The sequence below is a fragment of the Leptonotus elevatus genome, chromosome 19 (assembly GCF_054856555.1).
Source record: "Leptonotus elevatus isolate MCC_2025b chromosome 19, RoL_Lele_1.0, whole genome shotgun sequence".
Lineage (NCBI taxonomy): Eukaryota > Metazoa > Chordata > Actinopteri > Syngnathiformes > Syngnathidae > Leptonotus > Leptonotus elevatus.
Window position 1 is genome coordinate 2447523 of NC_141257.1, and position 22105 is coordinate 2469627.

Below are 22105 nucleotides of genomic sequence, written 5' to 3' on the forward strand. Positions count from 1 at the left end.
CTGCAGGTGCGCTTTTGATGTCACTCTTTCCCGTTCACACGCTCGACACGCAAATGGCGCAAAGTCATTGACTTGCGGCCGAAGCCCATCTTTTTGAGTCATCGATCCGATTTCTGCGGCAGGAACTGTCGAGCAGCTCCGAGGTGCCGTCGCGCGCTTCAAAGGTGGCTCGTAAACGCCATTAGTGATAAGCGCGTGCGGCGTTTGATCAGGTCGGCCCCGAAAGGCCGCTTGTTCACCTTTGCGCTCTCACCTTATCAGTGACAAAACTTCTGTGGTTGTCATGGTAACCAAAGGGCACGGAAATGTCACGACTTCTTTCTTGGCCCGAGCGCCACCCCTCCATCAATTTTTACGGAAACAAGAAAAAGTCCTGCCAACTTCCTTGGTGGAGGTAACCACTCACAAGTCCCAGTGAAAGTCAGTCACGAGCCCCCCCCCCCCCCCCCCCCCCCCACACACACACACACAAGCGCAGTAGTCTGTCTCGCATTAGTGCGCACACGCTCTTTTAATATTCCCGCCCTGGTTGGCGAGTGCCGCCATGTCCCTGCGGTGACGCCGCCGCGCCTCCGCCTTTAATGTTTTTTACGCCAAGCACGAGCCGCTCAGTCTAGAGGCGAGAAGATCCAGCTTTAATGCCGTCGACGGGGGAATTAAGGCGGCGGCGGCGGCGGCGGCGGGTGAGGAAAGGCTGAGTAACGCGGCCAGACGTCTCCTTGGGGAGAAAGTCCCGTTTTGTTTTTGCTGCGTGGGGAATCGAACGCGCGGGCCGACTTGCAGTCGGTGCGAGCTGCTGCACCCCACAGTGCTTCCATCGCACAGCGCCACCCTGCGAGGAAAAGCAAACATCAGTGCCATGTGGACTTGCGTTTGCTAAAGCTGATCCTAGAAGTTGGGCTCGGTCACAAAAGCTGTCAAAATTAATCGATGATCAAATTAGACTATTTTAATAATCGAGTCATCGTTTGGAGCCAGATTTCTGCATCTGTCTGATTTCAGCATATCAACAGTAATCGTTTACTGATTTCTGCAGTCCTTCATGAAAGAAGACTGATTATCTTCTGTGTTTAATCAAAATAAGACATTTACTTTGGAAAACAATGACCAAACAGGTAACGAAGTACAACATCAATCCCCTGTTTTTTAATCACGATACGAAGTATGAAATGCACACCAATCACTAATAAACAGAAATCGGGGGGGGGGGAATGCTTTTGTAATACACTTTAATATAAAACTAAAATGAATCCGATTAATCGATAGTTTAATCAATTCTAAAAATATTCGATCGTGACAGCACAAGTCCCAAGTCACTGTGGCAAAAATCAAGCAACTCATTATTTGGGTTAAGCAGGTCATGTTAGTTGGTTAGTTAATAAGTTAGTGCTTAACTATAGGCTATTTATAGTTAGCTTTGCACAACACATTCACACTCGCATCATTTTATCTCCGCATTGTCTATTAGTTTGTCCTGTCAATTATTCGTACTGATGTGAAGATCTGTTGGCACACTATTTTCATAATGCACATTTTCAGATGCAAGACGTGCCAAGTCATGAAGTTGAAGTTTTAGCCAAGTCCCAAATTCTGCAACTCTTCGCCACACAAAAAGCGATTGAGCGCTGCACATTTACCGACACGCTGCAACGGAAAATCAGGTTGTGATACTCCACATACAGTGTACTACTGTACTGTATTTAAAAATAATAAGAATTGAACCATAAAATCATGGTGCGATTGTCGGGGGAGAAGTTGATTGCCACAATGAGAGGAAACGGACAATAATAGAGCGAGCTTACTTTCCCTTTGAACCCAGAAACGTTTGAAATCTTGTGTGTATTTTCGATTGACTGATTTGCCAGCGATTCGCATTTTGAATCGGAGCGGAATCTCGTGTGCATGACTTAAAGCTGAGTCGCTGTGTGCGGCGGGACCTCAAGTCTGACTTGGAGTCGAGTCGCCCGCTTCTGTTTGATTCCCTTGCAAGATGCTTGTTAGCATTTCACCGATTGTCGTATCGACCCTGATAACATTTAGTCATAACAACAAAAAAAAACTCAACAACTTAGTGATGCCGTTGGATGTTTTGGCTAACAAAAACGCGAACTGGAGTTGTGAGTATTTGAGCGATTCTGAGGGAGAAGCGTTGTCTACTTTTCCACATATTTGTCAAAAGTGACAAATAGCGTTCACGTCTCGCAGCAGCCACGCGTCGAATATGAAACGGTTTTGGATGTGCTGACGCGCGCTGAAGAAAAGTCTTCTCAGCAGAACCCGCGGAGGACATGTGGAGCTGATCACAAGCTCGACGTTTATTCCTGACGAGCGTCCAGGAGCTCGTCTCGCTTCCATCGTTCCCAGTTGCAGGAGAAGGCAAAATGTTTGCATGGCGGCTTTTATCGGTTCAACCCCCCGCCGTTGCAAAGTGTCACGATGGCCGAGGAAGGCCGCTCGGAAGGTTCGATTGGCGGCCAGTTGAGGAATGAGTCAGTGGTACGAGAGAGCCTCCTGGATGTCAAGCTCCGAGGGCCTATTCTGGGATGTGTGTGTGTTCGTGTGTGTGTGTGTGTGTGTGTGTGTGTGTTGGAGGAAAATGAAAGTCGTCTGGTGACCAAAACCACAACACGGGAGCCAGTTCTAAATTTCTCCCAGCACCGCCGCGCTACAAACGACTGCAGCTGCGGCGTTTGCCTCGCTCGGTTTCTTCTGGATTCCAAAAGGCTGCGCTTTTATCCCGGGTTTGCATGAATGGGCTCCCAACATCTCACACAATCCATGAGTTTTTCTGCTAGAAAATGAAGATACTGAACTTGTTTTTTTTTTCGCATTCATATCGTATTTGAAGGCGGAGCCGTCTCATTTTCCGTCCATTTCAGTTCTACTAGGGGTGTTACAAAAATCCATTCTGCAATATATCGCGATATTACAGCGCACAATTCTCATATCGATTCAATATGCAGCCGAATCCATTTTTTAAGATCAAATGTTGTATGTAAATATTCAACAAAATGTCTTAATTAGGGTTAGGGTTAGGGTTCACACTTGAACTCATTCACTGCCATTAACGGCTATAGACGTCAAAAATTCATTTGAACTATTTCTATTAGTTTTTTCCCCACTTTTTTTTTACCAAGAGTATGAAAACCTAGAAAAAAATTATTGTACATTTAGAACAGATATAAAAAAAATTCGCCTGACGTGATTAAAAAAGAGAAAATGTTATCTAAAAAAATATATATATATATTTATATCTGTTCTAAATGTACAATAACAAAAATTCTAGGTTTTCATACTCTTGTTAACAAAAGTGGAAACAAACGTTAAACTAATAGAAATAGTGCAAATAAACTTTTGACGTCTATAGCCGTCAATGGCAGTGAATGAGTTCATCATGGAAGAATGTTATATTAAAGGAACAACCATTCAAACACGAAACCGATTGCAACCTGTTTGTTAAATACAGAATCATTATCACAATTATAAGCCTGAAGTAAATTTCCATTCAAATCTTAAAGTGCACATGTACAAGTTTACTGATTTAGTATTTTCAAAATTTGAGCTAAAAATTTTTTTTTAGCAATAATTGATTCATCGAATCGTGACCTATGAATCGTGATACAGAACGAATTGCATCTGAGGATCCGTATTTGTTTGCAGTGTTTATATGCGAATAAAAAAAAAATGTCATTAGACATTAGCAAGAGCTTGTGCTCCCGTTCGGCTTGTTTTTATCACCATAAAGAAGTAATTGAACCCCAAACAAAAGCCTGCCTCTTCCACAATAACATAACATAAGCCAAAATATTTGAACATGAATGTTTTCATGCTCATCGAAACACATTTTCTCAAATTGGAAACGTCTCATTCATTCATGAAAGTATTCAAAGTATGCTTTTGAAGACAACAAGGCCCGACCCGTGAACGGGGATCGCTTCCAAAGCACTCCCAATGTTCATCGGAGCGAGATCCCGCGCCGCCTCGTCCCAGAGACGCTGACTCATCTCCCTCACCTCTTTTGTTTGTCTGGCTCTTATTCCGCCTCTCGCTCGCCATCATTCACTTCTTCTCCCATCCTGATGCTTGGGAGCCATCTCAGGTTGGAATGCTTCTACAGGCGTGTCATTTTCTGGGAGCGGGTCCACAACGACCTGCCCGGACACGATTCCCAGCGTGGTCTTGTACCGACGGAATCTGCTGGTCTTAGCGCTTCTATCATCAGACGAGGATTTATGAATCAATGATTTTTGAGTTGTCATCAGGTCAACTATGATAATCGCCTCCTTTTAAAGACTGGATTTTAGTCTCTTGTGGGTTTTCACACTAACCACCGGAGCTCACCTGAGAATTGACTTGGCTCTCGTCATGTAAACAGTCTTTGTTGTGCATTTCAGTTCTTCTTTCTTCTGTCTGTGGGACCAGCGTTCATTAAAAGGCTTTCGGTCTATCAAACAGATCTTAAAAACCCTCGTAACCTAATTTTTGTTTTTTTTTATGACACATAAGTAAAATGAGCCCAAATTTGGCTCACTGTTGTAATTGTGATACTTAAGTCATTTCTGATATTTTTTTTATAATTTTTTTTACTTGCGACCACTCAAAATGTTCAGTGGCATCAGACCTTTCTATACATACATAATATTTTTATTTATTTGTTTTTGATGCCCTCAACTTTTTTTTTTGAACGCCCCTACTAACTCTCATCTGTGTGTGTGTGTATGTATATATATATATATATATATATATATAACACATTCAAATAGGAATATTCACGCACGCACATACACTCATCACATACTCGTTACACGTCACTGTTACTGCGTCCACTCACAGGCCTGAGCTCTCGAACCCAACCGTGCTTTCTTGTTTTGGTATAAGAATGGGGACTCCAGTGAAGGGATAAATAGGTAATCGTGGGGAATGCACTATAACACATCAGGTGTACAGTGCATGAAAAAAATATGATTTGTAATGGGAGTCAATGGGCCAAAATTTGGACATTTTTACTCATGTGTACTATAAAAAAAATTCCTACATATAATAATGACAATTTTGAAATTTTGGACGGTGCCATTTTGAACTTCAGCGTGTTTTGGACGATTGCGTGCAATTTCAGCTCACTCGGTGGTATTTTCATATTCTTTATATTTGATATGAATAAAAAGCAAACATTTGACATTTTCCTTTTCAACAAATGCAGGCTTATTGAGTTTTTTTTTTTAGAACCAAACAAAGTGAATCACTGCTCAGTATCTACGCTCCTTAACTATAAACGGTCCGAAGCTATCATTGCGATGATCACACCCGAAATACTGCTCCTATTGACACGTCGGGTTTGGATGAACCGTGGGAAGAATGTCAGCAGGTCCACAGAACCATGCGACGAGACGGCACAACAGCAACAGTAATTGTTTTGTAGTCGGGTTCATGTTGCTCCAGTAAGTTCTGTCCGCTCCCTTGTCACGAGTGAGGCCAACCTTCTTCCCCTGCTTTCATCTCGGCAGGCTCGCCTTTCCCCTTTTGTCCATCGGCCCTTCTCCTCCTCCGCTAATCTTTCCGGCCCGTTGCCTTCCCGACACTCCCGCTGCTTTTCAGACTCTTCTCTGGCCCGTAGCCAGCGAATATCCGTCCTTGAAAGGGTAATTACGAGCTCAGGAGTCCAGACGGAACCGTGTGACGCACGTGGGCGCAGGTGCACTTCGGGCTCCGACTGAGCCCCGGACGACCAGCTGAGTTTGTGCGATTTGATCTTTTGGCCGCACGTACCCTTTTTTAGATCATTAAAAAAGTGAAATGCCGGGAAAGCTTAAAATGGCTTCGCTTCTCTCCCAACGACTTTTCGGAGGCCTCGACGTACCCGGAAACTCGACGGAGTCTCGTGGCCCGGAGAAAATGGGTTGTATTTGAGGGTTTCCCAACATGACGCCACAGGAGCCGCCGTCACAGCCCAAATTGTAAGAAACGGGGCTGCATGGAAAAAGTCTCAAGGGCCCGTACCTGGAATGGAGCAGCCACTTTTATAGAACTGCTTTCCTAAGTTTCCCATTGTTTATTATGATGCCTTTTCTGACAGGACTTTCTTCCGTTTTCTGATGGTCTCAGACGACCTGGCTTCGGGTGCCAGCTGTTGCGTCTCCAGAAAAAAAGACATTTATTTTAGGGCATCCGTTATTTATTCCCTTTGGAAGTTGGCTTTCCGCACATGCCGGCACTTTCCACGTCAGGGAGATTCCCCCCCTTCCCCCGCCTCTTCTTGTCGGCAGGCCATCGACTTCCTGCCTTATTGCGCTCGGGCCGGCCGATGGCATCCAGATAACCTCCCGCCCTGGACGGCAGCCAGCCGTCGCCGTTTAGCACAGCCCGCTCGCCTCTCTGCATCGCCGCCGTGCCCCTGAGTCACAGACGACCTTTGAGAGGGCTAAATATAGACTCTGCAAAGAATAGGAGGAAGGGAGGGGTGAATGCACAGAGTGGGTGGCACGCTACAGAAACTTGTTGCTGGCGGCTTTGGATGCATCTTTTGTTTTTTTTAGCTCAATCAGTGACTCTGTTTTGGAACGGCGGTATTAGAAAATATCTCTCATCATATTGTGTCTAAAAAGTGTCAAGTATATGGATTTACTTACTTTGTTGCCGGATTCATATGGACACCCCAGAGCCATAATGGCAAAAATAATTTTCACTTGTGGGTGCAGCACTTCATGCCAGGCACAAATATGTACCAACCTTTGCCCAAGTTTACCAAGCAATCCAGTATGTGCCGCTTTTCAGGTGGCAGCAGAGTATAAGAGATCAGCCAGGGCCGTGTTGCAACAAGCGTTTTGCCAGTGTTGTCAACAGGTTTGTAAATAATGATGAAACTTAGCTATATGCTAATGCTAATTGCTGCAAAAATGGAAACGGATACAAATATACAGATGTGTATTTTTTTCCTGATGAAAGAAGAGACTAATCCTTCTTTTGGCAGGTTCCACGCGTTTGTAGCAATAGAACACAATGTTCTGTGGAGCTTCCAAAATCAGTCAAAATCCAGTAAAACAGTCGGCAGCGAAGGGGGTTGCTTCAGTGAAAATGGCTGCGATTGAATGAGTTAAACAATATTTGAATACATGAATGTTTTTGTTCCATTTCACTGGCTGCCATAATGCTTGATGATTGACCCTTGCGGATAGAACAAAATCCTACCGCAACCATCTCGAATACGAAACAGGTTTTGCAGCATTTTTGCCGAACGTCTCGGCGTCAGCTCTCTGTCCAGATGTGAGCTGATCTGCTGGCTCGCCGCCCAAAACTCCACAAACTCCTCTGGCAACTTTTTTTTTTTTTTTCCCTTCTTGTAATTGAATCCCATCTAGTCGTGAGTCAGCCGCTTATTTTTAGCGCTTAAAAGCTTGCGTTGCCAGGCGACTGCGTCTCAGGGAAGGCGGCGGCGACGGGCGGGCGGGCGCGAGGGCGGGCCAGCCGTGAAAGGGAAAAGGGAGACGGCAGCGAGGCGCGATCGGCGCACGACAAAAGCCGATGTGCCGTGAGTCAGCGGGAACGCGTACGTGGGCGTGATCACTATTCCTGTGTTCTTTGTGCACGTGCGGCACGCGCCCACGTATGAACCCACTTACCTCGCCCACAAACCTGCCCGTTACGCGTGCGCGCGGCTCGCCCACAGCGGCGCTTACGTGAGACATGCACGCGTACGGCACGTGCGCGCGCGAGTGATTGGACCCCATTGACAGATGCGCTTTCTAAGAACCTCATTGTCTGCCGGCTGAATCACGCTCGCTCGTTCGTTCCCTCGTTTCCAAGGATGGATACATCGATGAATAGCTAACTGGTTAAAAAGTCTCGTCATTAATCGAGTCATCGTTTAAAGCCATTGTTTGACTGCAAATTGTCCAAATCTTTGGATTTGAACCTCTCGCCGGTAATTATTATCACATTTCTGTGCTCCTTCATGAAAGCAGACTGATTGGCGTTTGTGTATAATCAAAATAAGATTACATTTGCAAACATCTGCTTTTACTTTGGAAAACAATGACTGAGTCTGTTTTTTTTTTTTTTTTTAAGGTTGGTGAGTGCAACATCAATCCCTCTCGTGTGTTATTGTTTAGTTGGGTTTTCCAGTAAACAGTACCTTTTTATAAAAACAATATTTGATTAATAAACATAAATGGTTTTGCAATAAAATGAAACATAAAATGCAATTTTATTTGATCACTTGATCAATAGTTTAATAGACTGAATGAAAATGCAATAACTTTTTGTACGCGGATGCCGCCGATAATAATGGGCCGATTATTGCCCTTCAAACATCGGCCAAAACAATCGGCCAATTATTTTCCCCTTAAAACGTTGTCGAAGAAAACCAAAGTTTCCGACGCTGTGAAAGTACCCTGAATTCATCATTTTGCTTGTGTAGCATTAGCAACTAGCAAGTGTGTTATTCTGGTTATTCTGCTGCCTTTTAAGCTGTTTAATGACACCACAGTTGGAGTTGACTGTCAAACTAAACACACGACGATAAGAATTACGTCCACTGTATATATAAATACAAAACATGCTACATAGCTAGCCTAGCGCTAATGCCAAAAGCGAAGCGAGGATCCCATTCAAATGCTAACCGGAAGTTAGCATCAACGTCGGTAGTGTTTTTCCTTCAAATAACGAATATTCACACACAAATGTTATATCCACAGATAAGATAACACTACGCAAAGGCACAAATTCTTCCCAATGTGTAAAAAATGGATGCACGGCACCACACTGCCCCCAACAGGAAGAGTCAGTATTTGTTCAGTTTTTTCAGTTGCTATTATTTTAGTTTATTCTATTCTTTTTTGCTTTGTCATTGTCCTTTCAAGTTATATTTAAATAATTAATCGGTAATCCGTATTTTTTTCCTGCCAAATATCGGTATCAGCCTAACAAAAAATGCATATCGGTCGGGCCCTACTGAAGATCGATTCATACATTTGGTGTAAAAGTGAAATTCCTCAATTCTGTTCAAAATGTTGATCGCTGGTCTTTTAATTTTCACACAGACTGTTTCAATCAAAAACGAATTGCGCAAGTGTACCTCATGTTGTAATCACGATGACCCAATCAGACATTGTTTGTCCATCATCACGTCTTCATCGTTACCTTTTTTGTTCAGTCCAATTCGTGGTTGTTGTTTCTAAAGCTGCCAACCGTAAAATGTCCAGAACGAGCCGTGTTTTTTCCATCAAGACGATTATAGGCAGCTTGAATGCGTTACATTTTGTGGATCACACTTTTTCCCACCGTTTAGCCAAAAGATTGATCACAGTTGCATTCACATTGTTCTTCTTTCATTTTTTTACTCGTCTCCACGTGCGCTGGCTTGTGAATGATTACCGCCGCTAGCCCCGCCGGCTTCCTCGCCAATGTGTGACGTTGCCCTTTATACCCGCCGTTATGGTGCCATGTTGATAAGCAGAGAGTCCTGTCGCTGCTTGCTCAGGTCGTAAATGATCTGCTACGTAAATCGCGCTCGTGCGGGCACAATGTGCCGAGTCAGCACGCGCACACTCCAAACGAGTAGCGCTGCTTTTAGAGCGTTAGAGAGTTTCAATGGTCACCGGTACAAAATGCCCATATTTTGATGGAAATGTTTTACTTGAGTCAAATATTGTTCAGAAGTTTGTCCCAAATGATCAATCGATTATTGTTTAAATTGGCACACACTCGCACACCAAATTTGACGAGGGCCTGACCGATTCATTGGCCGCCGGTTATAATCGGCCGATGATTGTCCTTCAAACGTCGGCCAATTGGGCCAAATGGCCGATTATTTTCCCCTTAAAACATTATCTTTGAAGAAAACCCACATTTCCGACACCGAGGAAGTAGCCTGAATGCACCATTTTGCTTGCGTAGCATTAGCAACTAGCAAGTGTGTAGTGTTTGTTGTTCTAAATATTCTGAGACTGTTTAATTAACTGTCAAACCAACACACGACGATAAGAATTACATCCCATGTATATTTAAAAAAACATGATTAGTTTTTAAAACATTGCTAGCCTAGCGCTAATGCTAAAAGTGAAGGGAGGGATCCCATTCAAATGCTAACAGTAAGTTAGCATCGACTTCTGGAGTGTTTTTCCTTCAAATAACGAATATCCACACACAAATGCTGCGGAAACGCATACACTCAGGTGAGATAGCACGACGCAAAAACACAAATTCTTCCCAATGTGTGAAAAACAAGTTATTTGAATAGAATTCGGGCCCTCATTTTTACTCCTACACAAACACACGACCCGTATAGAACCACCCGACGGCGCTCCTCGCGGCTTCTTCTGGGCATTTCCCGACATGCAAGCCACAAAAACAGTTTTTTGAAAAGTAATGACTTGAATGGCCATCTGGGCTCCATATTGTGATACCTTTTGGCGGTGGGAGGCCATTTTGTCTGCCAGGTGTGTCTTCCTTTGTTTTTTTTTTTGTGTTTTTTCAATTTTTATCTGCTTTTCATGTTTTCATCATCTTTTATGACACTGGTCCAAAACTTTTACAGGCCAATAAAGTGCACCAGATGTGCGCACTTACGTGTGACATATCGGAGTAGTATTTTTTTGTTTGTTTGTGTGTTAGCGCTTAGCTTACCATGCCTAAAGTTGCCAATATAGATATGACAGTTTGTGGAGTGTGGGAAACTGATCGCAACCGAGGCGCTCGCCATAGGGCTTTTCTCACACGCGCACACAAAGCAGTATTGTTATATTGTGCCCATATGTTTCCTAACCTCAGCGCTGAGCCCGGGTGCCAAGCACATCTGGTTTTAATGAGGTGTGTGCGCGCGTGTGCACGTTATATGTGCGCGAGTGACACTAAGGCCGAATGTTGAGTCTTTTACTGCCGCACACGCCCGTCCACATGCTTATATTTTGTCTGCACCTTAGCAGCGGTCCGCCCGTCCGTTTGAACGCGGCCGATAGCGGCGGTGATGCGACCGCGGCCTGCGGGAAAGCCGCCCATGGTGGCGGCCAGCCCGACTTTTTCCCGGCAAGCGAGGCAAAGTCGGCACGTTGTGTTCCAGTTATTGTGGTGCTGAGAAAGCAGCTGTGCAAGAATTAAGAATCTGGAGCTGTTGCACGCTGAGTCACACTTGTTAAAAAAAAATGTCGACAATTAATTTACAATTTAGAGTTTTAACAAGTTCCTAACGCAGTTGCTAATGTACTTTTTTTTTAAGGAACATGCAGCAGGAAAGCAAGTCAACTAAAAAAAAAAATAACAAAAACGGGGTACACGCACCAAGATTTTTAGCATAACAGATTTTTTAAATATGGGAGACGTTACATGTAATGAAACCTAAAATGGCCGTCTTTGTACTGGAAATAACCGACACCGCACACTAAGCACATAACGATGTCTGGTGTAGTACCATGACTGACCTGTGGGGGGTGGCACAGGAGACTCCAGACTGCCGAAAAATACAAAAAAGAAGAGAGAGTACGGAATAGAAGAAGTTAGTTAGGGCTGGGCAACTAATGGAAATTCAATTACAATTTCAATTATTACACTCCACAATTACAAAATCAGCATAATCGTAAAAAAAGATTATTAATACTCTTTTTTGAGCTGTTAAAAGTTTATACATTTGAACCTTTTTTTTTTATTTTAAATAACAAATTTAATCAATTTTGTTTCATCCAAAAGGATCTTGCATAATTATAGTGTTCCAAAGATTTTGTTTTGTCTTAGTGTTTTTTATCTTTTAACTCAAACCCCAGTTTTTGCCAGCATCAATAAATAAATATATATTATTATAAATTCAGTTTGGTCCAAAAGGAACTTACATGTGTTTCTATTTTTTTTTAATTGGTCTTTGTGCCAAAAAAATAATCGTTTGAATAATCATGATTACAATTATTTGACATAGAATGTCACTATAACACAATTTAGCAATAATAAATGTGATTTAAAAAAAAAAAGTATTTGTGGGGACTGGAGACTAGTTGTAATCAATTTACAAAATGGCGTAGAATCCACGAGTTGCTTTATGTTCCGAATCCCAATTGCTCTGAATTAGAAAATAAAATGTACTGTTTCTGTCACCACCCAACATGAAACACAAATGCCGTCTCGTGGCAGCAAATTACCTCAACTCAAATTGATAACTGAGTTTATCATAACTTTTTAGCGTCAAATAACTATTGCGGCCTCGTCAGCGCCAACATCTAGAAAGGAAAAAAAAACGTTCCCCCTCTCGGTTCATCCGCCATCCACCTGACGTCCATTCTTGCCTGTCATCCAATGCCAGGGTACGCCTTCCCCGAGTGGGCCTACAAGCCCGAGTCGAGCCCGGGCTCGCGGCAGATCCAGCTGTGGCACTTCATCCTGGAACTGTTGCGCAAGGAGGAGTACCACGACGTCATCGCCTGGCAGGGGGACTACGGCGAGTTTGTCATCAAGGACCCGGACGAGGTGGCCCGGCTGTGGGGCGCCCGCAAATGCAAGCCGCAGATGAACTACGACAAGCTCAGCCGCGCCCTCAGGTCAGACCGCAAAGGATACATGTTCAGTTTGGGAAAAGCTGATCGGTTTGTTTTGATAAGCGGTTGACATTTTTTACATTTCAGATATTTTCACATTTTTGAAAGCTTTATTCACGATAGAAAACAATAGGGAGGCGTTTGCTTGTTTAAGTTTTCATTTAACTTTTAAAGACTGGGAGCTACCTAAACTTTTTGTTAGAATTTTAAAACAAAGATGTCTATTGTGTAAATCTAAAAAAAAATTAAAAAATCGTCATTTTTCAAATGTGAAAAGTTTTTCAATAAACAAACATTTTGATTAGGTTAAGAGTTTTTATAATATTTTCCTTTTTTGTGAAAGTTCCAAATAGCAGTTATCGACCTCCTTGACTGCTAATCATCGTTATCGACCCTGAAAAAAAATCATATCAATCTTTTGTCTATTCTCAACTCTCCTCATTTCCCACAAAAAAAAAAAAAAGATTTGTTCAGTTATATTGAAGACTTTTGCCAAAATAAGACATGACAATGTTGCTAGCAGGTGGTAATAGCTAACGGGTTAGCAACCTGTGTGTATTGCACACCAGTTTGCATCTCGATTTTTTTTAATTTAAATTTTTCCTGAGTAGTGTATTTTACGACCGTGGAAAACCTCTGAAGGTTTTTCTTCGGATGGAAAAGAACTTTATAACATAAAATGACGTTACCCTGCTGGCACGCACCGGAGTGGCCATCATGACTCCTGTTTCTCATTTCCAGTTCTACTCTTGCTCATATTCATCGTTTTTTTTTTTTTTGTGTCTGTCACACGCCTCCGAACGGGTCCAGGTCAGATTGACGCGAGAGCGGAGGGCGACCGACCATTTTAGAAATGTTCCCTCGGCCTGCGTGGCGCACACGTATGCCGATGTTACTGTCGCTGGGGTTTTATTTAGCGGACGGTCTGTTCCCTTGCTGTACATAACACACACACGCGCGGTTTGTCATTGGCGTGGCCTCCTGTTTTGTAGGTTGGTGTGGCTTCCATTTGCCGGATGACTTGCGCTGTCTGCTTACACGCGCACGCACACACACGAGCTTCGCACCTTGTTATATGTCAGCCCTCCTCCGGCCCATCTGCGCCTTATTTGCCGCTCTTCCTATTTTTCGCGCCGAGCGGGGAATGTTGCGGCCGCTCGTGACTCGGGCGGGCCCAGCCAGCGAAGAAGTTCAAGTGATCTTCAAAGCCAGACGGGGGTCGACCCCGGTGCCATGTGTGTGTCCTTTCGCGCGTACGTGTCGGACATCTCCGCGGCGCTTTCCAGGATTCGTCCCGACGCCGCCCACGTCTGGCTTTTATTTGGAGTGCCGGTCGCTTGGATACGCTCATCAGACACTTGATTAGGTACACCTTCACGGTGCGATAAGATCCAGTCCACAATCTGCCTTGACAACAATAATGCTAATGACAAATTGTCGACCATCTGTTTAGTATGTGGTTCAAATTTGCAAATGTCGATTAAATAGCCAAAATGACCCCGATTTGAATAAAAATAGACTTCCTGTTTCTTTTCAACCATGGATTCTGCTAAGTCAAACCAACTTCAGGGGCTGAATTTTCAAAAAATTAGTTGAGCATCACAAATATTTTTAGAATCGATTAATCAATCCATTAATCGACTAATCGAATTCATTAAAATTCTGCATTAAATTGTATCACAAAAGCATTTTTCACCCTGATTACTATTTATTAACCAGTGATTAGTGTTTATTTCGTACTTCATATTTGTTATAGTATTTAAAAAGTTTGTAAATGTCTTATTTTGATTAAAAACAGAAGATAGATAATCAGTTTTCTTTCACGAAGGACTACAGAAATCAGCGAGCAAATGCTGTAACAAAGTATTTGGACAATTTTCAATAAAAAAAAAAATTGGTTCCAAACGATTACTCGATTATTAAAGGTGCATTGTGCTGTTTAAAAAGGTCATATTCAAGGTTTTTCTACATCAGGCATGCTCCACCAATGCCCAGATGAGTACAAAGAGCCCTGACTGTTTTATTCTGACTGCACCTATCAGCTTTAATCTTCCCTTTGGAGTAGTGTGGACCCGTTTCTTTGAAGAGGGGCGGAGTTTTTTGTTTTTAGTAGAGGTGGCAGCCGCATGTAAAAAAAAAAAAAAAAAGTGACAAACGATCCTTTAAAGTAGTTGCCGATTCATTTGATAATCGATTACTTGACAGCTCTACTCGCACTAGTTTGTGACTCCCACGTCACTCACCAGACCAGTTGCAACAATAAATGGACAACTATACCTGCACCTCGCATGCACGGTTTTTGGGTTTAATAATGTCAAATCATTTTTTACCGATTGCTGTTATAATCGGTGGAATGATTGATTCAAAAAAATACTTGTTGCTGTAGCTCTCTGATTGGATCTCATTCGTGTCCTTCATCGTGTGTGGAGCTGCATAAGAAAAAGTATATTTGATGGAAGGAGACGTAATCTTTTCAGCTTGTTGACATCAGAATGTGTGAATGCAGCCAAGCGCGCGGAAAATGTGAATAAAGTCCTCCCCGAATGAAGTTTTCGCCTTTGACAATGGAAGCGAGAGACGATGTTGAATCAAAGTCCGGAGGCTCGCTTGTGTGACTCACGTTTGATCATCTCGTTAGATGAGCTGTCAGCCGCTCGCTTTTCACTCCTCCACCTTCTCTGACCGTGACTCATACTTCCTTCACGTATAGGACCGCATGTTCTTGCCACGGGGGTTGGAGTTGGGGGGGGGGGGGGGGGTTCGCCACGTCCTGCCTGGAACGTCGCGTGAATTGGAGGAGGAGGAGGCGGTGATGATGACGATGTGCTGTCGCCTCCGCAGGTACTACTACAACAAGAGGATCCTGCACAAGACCAAAGGCAAGAGGTTCACCTACAAGTTCAACTTTAACAAATTGGTGCTGGTCAACTACCCCTTCATCGACATGGGCTCAGGTACATTCATTCACACTCGGGCTGAAGCAATGTTGCACGGCTCCCGCGCCTTGCGAAAGGCGCGCGGCACGTTTCAAACCGTTTTTAGGGCCGCCGATTACAAGCTTCGGGCATTGAAACAATTATTATTATGATTATTTTCCCCTTAAAACGTGTTCGAAGAAAACCAAAGTTTCCGACGCTGTGAAAGTACCCTGAATATGCACCCTTTTGCTTGCGTAGCTTTAGCATTAGCAACTAACAAATGTGTAGCGTATGTTGTTCTGTTGCCCCCAAGCGCCCTTTAAGCTGTTTAATGTTAACTGTCAAACTAAACGCACGACAAAAAGAATTGCATCCACTGTGCATTTAAATGCAAAGCATGCTACGTTTTCAAAACATCGCTCGCCTAGCGCTAATGCTCAAAGCGAAGGAAAGATCCCATTCAAATGCTAACAGGAAGTTAGCGTCGACTTCAGGAGTGTTTTTGCTTCAAATAACGAATATTCACACACAAATGCTGTGGGAACGCATACCCACAGGTAAGATAACACTATACACAAAGGAACAAATTCTTCCCAATGTGTAAAAAATAAGTTATTTTAACTTTCTTCTGTACTCACTTTAAGTGTGTACAACATGGCCGCATGGCACCACACTGCCCCCAAGAGGCCAAAACGCACAGGAACAGTCAGTATTTGTTCCGTTTTTTTCAGTTGCTATTATTTTAGTTTATTCTATTCTTTTTTTTTTTCACTTTCTTATAGTTTTATTTTGTCATTCTCCTTTCACGTTATATTTAAAGTTGATATTTCAAGGATTCAAAGACTTTCTTTTCTCAAAATTCAAGTTTTTTTTTGTGCGCGTCTTAACACACATTTCCACATGACATGGCACGAAATACAATCTCCGAGGTCCCGGGTTAGCCCAGTAAGTCCAAAGACTGGTGACAACGCACACACAAGATAAAAATATACAAAAGAAAAGGTTCATGCTTTACAGCAGTTGTAAACAAGTAAGAATGGTTTTATTATTGACGCATACATCTACAAAAAACTTGTATATTTCATGAAATTTGATGATAAGGTCAGACTATGGACTTGTCATTCAAAGCAGAGAATCTTAATGACCAAAGTTTGTGCCCAAGTGACACCCATTGAAAAGGAATCGGGTCATTTTATGCATTGTATATATTTTAAATAATTGGCAGATTCATTGGTAATCTGTATTTTTTTCTGCCAAAAATCAGCATTGCCCTAAAAAAAAAAAATGCATATCTGTCAGGCCCTCATTTTTATATAGTTTTGTTGGAATTAACACTTGTCTAATGTAAAATATTTGCCTCCGCACAATAACGGGCCGGAAACATTGCTAATTAGCAGCGTGGCTAACATGTCAGGTGGCAAAGCACTCCAAATCCACTCAATTCCACACAATGGACATCGGTCTTTCAACGATCAATAAATCGTGTCGTGATGTGCGTGATGTCATCCGTCATCATGACAACCTCACCCACACGCCCCCCCCCACCCCCCTCCCTCCCCGCCTGCCTCCCCCCTCAAGTGGTCTCTCTGTGTTCTGTTCCAGTGTAAACAGGGCCCATATGGAGCTGACTTAAGTGCGGCACGATACTTTAATTATAGTGTGTGTGATGTGGCCCACGCGTGTTGGGATGTTACATGCGCACACACGTGCCCACGTCAGTCTGCGCTGATTGTTGCGCGCGCGCGCACACACACACACACACACACACGCACACACACAGTGGCAGTCCACTGGGGGAAGGAGAGCAGCCCAGCCCATGTTTGTAATGGCAGCCAGAGCAACTTTTCCAGTATTTAATTCTGGGCAGGCCAAAAATTCATTGCAGTGCCACAGTCTTGTTGGGAGGGGGGAGGGAGGGGGGGGGGTCAAGCGAGGGTTCAAGAGAGGTAGAGGCCATCATGGACCCGTTTTCTCTAAGCAGGGGGGTGCAGGCAAATTGTAGGGAATTGTTCAATTGTGTTGTTTACATTGAAGCCCAGTTAATTGCAAGGAAGTCAGATTCTTGTAAAACTTTTTTTTTTTTTTAATTGTTTAAAGTCCGTATCGCTCTTCCCTTGCCTATGATTTGATTGCTTTTCGCTTCTGGCAAACATTCCCTTCCTGGCGTCAGCTGCATTGATGCGACGCTTGTGGTATTATTTGCCTTTTCTCGCCCACAAATTCCCCAAACAAGTCAAGTTTTGTATGCGCAGCCAGAACCTCACATGGTTTCTTCTTAATAATTTTTCTAAGATCTGTTCCAGAAAATGATTAGAAACACAGCAGCGGTGAGTCACAGTGGAAGGAGGATGGCGTTCATCCGCAGCGCTAAGTAGTCCCACTTTGCTCATTGTCATGTCTAATCGCCTCCCCCGGTTGCAGGTCGCGGCATTCCACAGAGCGCCCCGCCGGTGCCCACCGGGGGCAGCCACTTCCGCTTCCCCCCTTCCACGCCGTCGGACGTGCTGTCGTCCAGCGAGGAGCTCCGCAGCCCGGGCGTGTTCAGCGGCGTGACGCGGCGCATGGCCCGCGGTTCCGTCAGCGACTGCAGCGACGGCACCTCCACCAACTCGGAGCTGGAGGAGGCGGTGGGGGCGGAGGAGCGCGGCGCGGGGCCCGAGAGAGCTTTCAGGGGGCTCCTCCCGCCCCGCCTGCCTCACGAGTCTCTCTTCAGGCTCTACGGCGCCGCCCCCAACCCGGCGGGGCTCCCCAGACCTCACAGGGTCCACCCGGAGCCGCTGTCTCCCTTCCCGGTGTCCCCCCTGCCGGGCCCCGGCGGGCTGCTGGCCCCGACTCTGTCCCCCGCCCTCTCCATGACCCCCACCCCGCACCTGCCTTACACCCCCTCCCCGTCCCTCGCCTCCCCCTTGATGGGCTCCCACTTCTCTTTCAACCCGGAGGACATGAAGCACTACCTTCAGGCTCACACCCAGTCCGTCTACAACTACCACCTCAGCCCCCGCGCCTTCTTCCACTACCCCAATATCGTCATCCCGCAGCCCCACCGCCCCACCCCGGAGAAACCGGGACCCCACCACATGCACGGCCTGCCCATGCAGCTCTCCCATTCGCTGGGAGGGCAGCCGGGGGTCGGCGGCGGTGGCGGCGAGGAGGCCTTCAAGTTCAAGTTGCAGCCGCCGCCGCTCGGTCGCAAACAGAGGGAAGCGGGAAGCTCGCTGGCGGCGGCGGCCTCGTCCTCGGCGGCCGGGCAGTCCTCCTTGTTCGCTGCGGCGCCCAAGATCAAGGTGAGACCTGGAACAGGAAGTGATGTCGTGAGAGACTCCTCAAGCAGACGTGTAGCAAATGCTTTATGTGAGATTTAAGAAATGTATTTTGCTAGCTTTGTGGCTAATACTGTGAAGTCCGGCGTGTGCAGTTTCTGTGATGAAGCCAGACTCCAAACAAAATTTAAATCAATTGCTCTCGATAGTTATGAGTTGCTGAGCAAACCTAATGTCGGCTTCCCGAAGAGAACGACGAGAACGCCAGAAACGGCGCTCGTAAAGGAAAGAAAGATGAAAGAATTACGAGTAGTAGTTGAATGGATATAAATGACTAAATCTAATCTTATTGGGCGGCAATAGTTTAAGAACTTTGGAGCTTGGAACTCAGACCTTCTCTGAAGATTAGAACCCTCTCTCTCGCGGGTTTGGTACTTGAGTGTTAACTAAATAGAGAACGAGTAAACATTTGTAATCATTAGATTAAAAGTTCCATGCATTGCTTTGGTGGCTCTCTGTTTCCCAAATACATTCTATACCACATGTCCGTTAACTCATTCACTCGCCACCATTTTCACTGAAGCAACCCCCTTTGCTCCCGCTTTGGCTGATTTTGCAAGGCCCACAGAATATTGTGTTCTATTGCTCTAAAAACATGGAACCTACCAAAAGAAAGATGAGAGTCTCGTCTTTCATTCGGAAAGTAAAAGTATATATTAAAATATTTCTATTTGTTTCTTTCTTGCAGCAATTGGCATTATAATATAATTAAGTTTCAGCATTATTCACAAACTTGTTTAAAACAGTGGGGGAAAGAGCCTGTTGCAACATGGCCCTGGTTGATCTCTTATACTCTGCTGCCACCTGCCAGCCATTTTTTGCAGTAACTGCCATTGCTTTAAGCCACTTCAGGTCAGAGGCTGCAGCAAAGCCTTCCGTATGCTCAAGCATAAAAAAATTATAAATACGTCTTTGGGACACTTTAAAACATTTAAAATTGAACAACGTATTTTCACATTTTAGGGAGCAAATGAATTAATGAAATATTAGCGCACGCTGACTTTCCAACTGTATGACAAGTGTTAATTTTGTAAGTTGTCACTTTAGGAAGTTGTCAATTTACTTATATTACTTTATAAAGCATATCTGCCACATTCAAGATGGTGGACACACTGACGCGTCGCAGAAACAGGCCACCCTGCTAAATGACTACAACTACAGCAAACTCCATCGAGGGAGATACTTTCCAAAACTCGTGATAAATGATAATTGATTGAAGTGATGTAGAGACCAAATAAAAAAAGTTTGTTTTTAACATTTAAACACTTAATTGTATTAAAAGACAAAAGTATTCTCACTGTTGGCTCAATTTTTCCAAACTAAGGCATACTGTGCTTGCTTGAAGCCGTTGACTGTAAATTGACACACACAATGAAAGAACTGAACCAAAGTCCGCTATCTTAACGCGAACTTAAATTGCAAAACGCCATGAACACGCTGACAGAAATTAGCATAGCTTGTTGCAGCCATTGTAAGGCTTCAGTCGCTACTTTGATACACAGCAAACAAATACTCAACTGTAATACAGTACATGTCCTGTGAGACCCTCAGCAGCTCAAATTGATAACCCGCATCGCTTTCAGGTGGAACCCATATCCGACATCGAGTCCGAGGAGGAGGTGGAAGTGACCGACATAAGCGAGGATGAGCTGAACCCAGAGGATGACGACATCTTCGCGCCCGCGTCCCACCATCAGCTCCACAATCATTCCAAGGCCAACGGCAGCCCCCCCGCCATCTATCCGCAGCCGCCCTCTCACCCCGACGACGACGACGACGAGGAAGTCTTCAAAACTCCGGCCACTCCGCCTCTCTGCGCCGGTCATTCGGCGTTCCCTCTGCTCAGCCTGAAGACGGAGCCGGTGCCGGCGCCGGCGGCCCCCGTCAGCCCCGGCGGCACCCGCTGCATCCCGCTCAAACTGCGCTTCAAGCGGCGCTGGAGCGAGGACCAAAAGATGGAGGCGGACGGCGAGCGGGACGAGGCCGAGGACAAGAAGGTGAGGGCCGAGGGGCGCGAGGAGGCGGAGGAGAGGGAGGGGCCTGTGGACAACGGGGGAGGACGGGGCCTGATTTTGGGCTTGATGATGCCTCCGCCGCCCACCCAGCGCCGGGCCAGCTCCGAGCTGCAGAGAGCCACCGCCCAGTTGTCTTTGGAAAATGCCAGCTGCTGAGAACCCGAGGCAACAAGTCATCACGTGGGAACTTTTTTTGATTTTTTATTAATGTGGCCATAATATAGACAAACTGTCTTCAAATGCTAATTTGTGGCCGCGAAATAAGTGCACACAAAATACTTGATGGCTTTCATGTCATTCCCATTAACAGCTTGGACGAGAGGAGCGGAGAAATTCCTGGAATTTGACTCACTAATCTGAATATACGACTGGATAGCCGATAGCACGTACACGCCACAGGGCGGCCATCTTGCTCCTCCCATCTCGCAAGCAGACTACTGTATAAATTATATGTATACGTACAGATTAGACATACACAGTTTGTAGGCTTTTAGTATGGGGGGGGGGGGGGTTTGCCGGGGTGGTCACTATTTTAACAAGTTAAAAAAAAAAAAAGAACAAGTGGACGGTATGTGCTTCTTTGAAGACCCCCTTTTATTTTATCGCGCAGTTCCTTTAAATATAAAATTTGGCAGAGACATCTTTTGTTGAATTAGTTATAATTTAAAAAAAAAAAAAATTTCCTCCTGTAAACATCAATAAGCATATAATTTATGCATGTATTTAAGGCAGGTTGTAAAATGTCTGAAGTCCTCTTGTTTATGTTTAGCAAATTTAATTCTAATAAATCATGCTGTTTATACTTAGTACTATCTCAAATGTTCTCCAATTTCAATTCTGTAAATGTATAGGATCGTATGCCGCAAAACGTTTCTTGGGAGGAGCAATATGGCGGCCTCGCCGCTTCAAAAGTTTTGACCTACCAGCCATCCAGTAATATATACAGATCAGTGTATTGACTCCAGAAACGGTCCGTTCAGTCCAAAATGGCAGACTTCCTGTCTCTTTTCAGGCATGGCTTCTGACACTTTGGTGTTGGTCTAATCATGTACCGATATAACGATATCCAGAAGTCACGATATTGTGGGAAGGCTGGGAAAAAAAAGAAGAAGCTCACGGTAGTATATAAAATGTCACGATATCGTAAAAGCGCTGTGTGTTCGGCTGAAGTGGGCAAAACGTTTTTTTTGTTTTTTTTGACGGTGCTGCTTTTAATATCGTAACGACGATATGGTGTCAATTTTAACCGCAATATCGTTATTACGTCCCTACATAATAGACCCACCTACCAAATTTCACGTCGCTGAGTAACTGATGTTATTATTTTTGGTCATTTTTGT

General features: G+C 44.4%; 1 protein-coding gene across 1 annotated transcript in view; it reads left to right on the forward strand.

The window, feature by feature from the left end:
* The window catches only part of erf (Ets2 repressor factor), a 31552-nt gene extending 9704 nt beyond the window's left edge, over nt 1–21848 (forward strand). The window contains exons 2-5 of the mRNA XM_086062247.1: nt 12281–12515; nt 15354–15466; nt 17852–18714; nt 20334–21848. Of these exons, the coding sequence (XP_085918373.1) occupies nt 12281–12515; nt 15354–15466; nt 17852–18714; nt 20334–20921 (1799 nt within the window). The 3' untranslated portion in view covers nt 20922–21848. The remainder of the gene's footprint in view (nt 1–12280; nt 12516–15353; nt 15467–17851; nt 18715–20333) is intronic.
* The last annotated feature ends 257 nt before the right edge of the window (nt 21849–22105 follow it).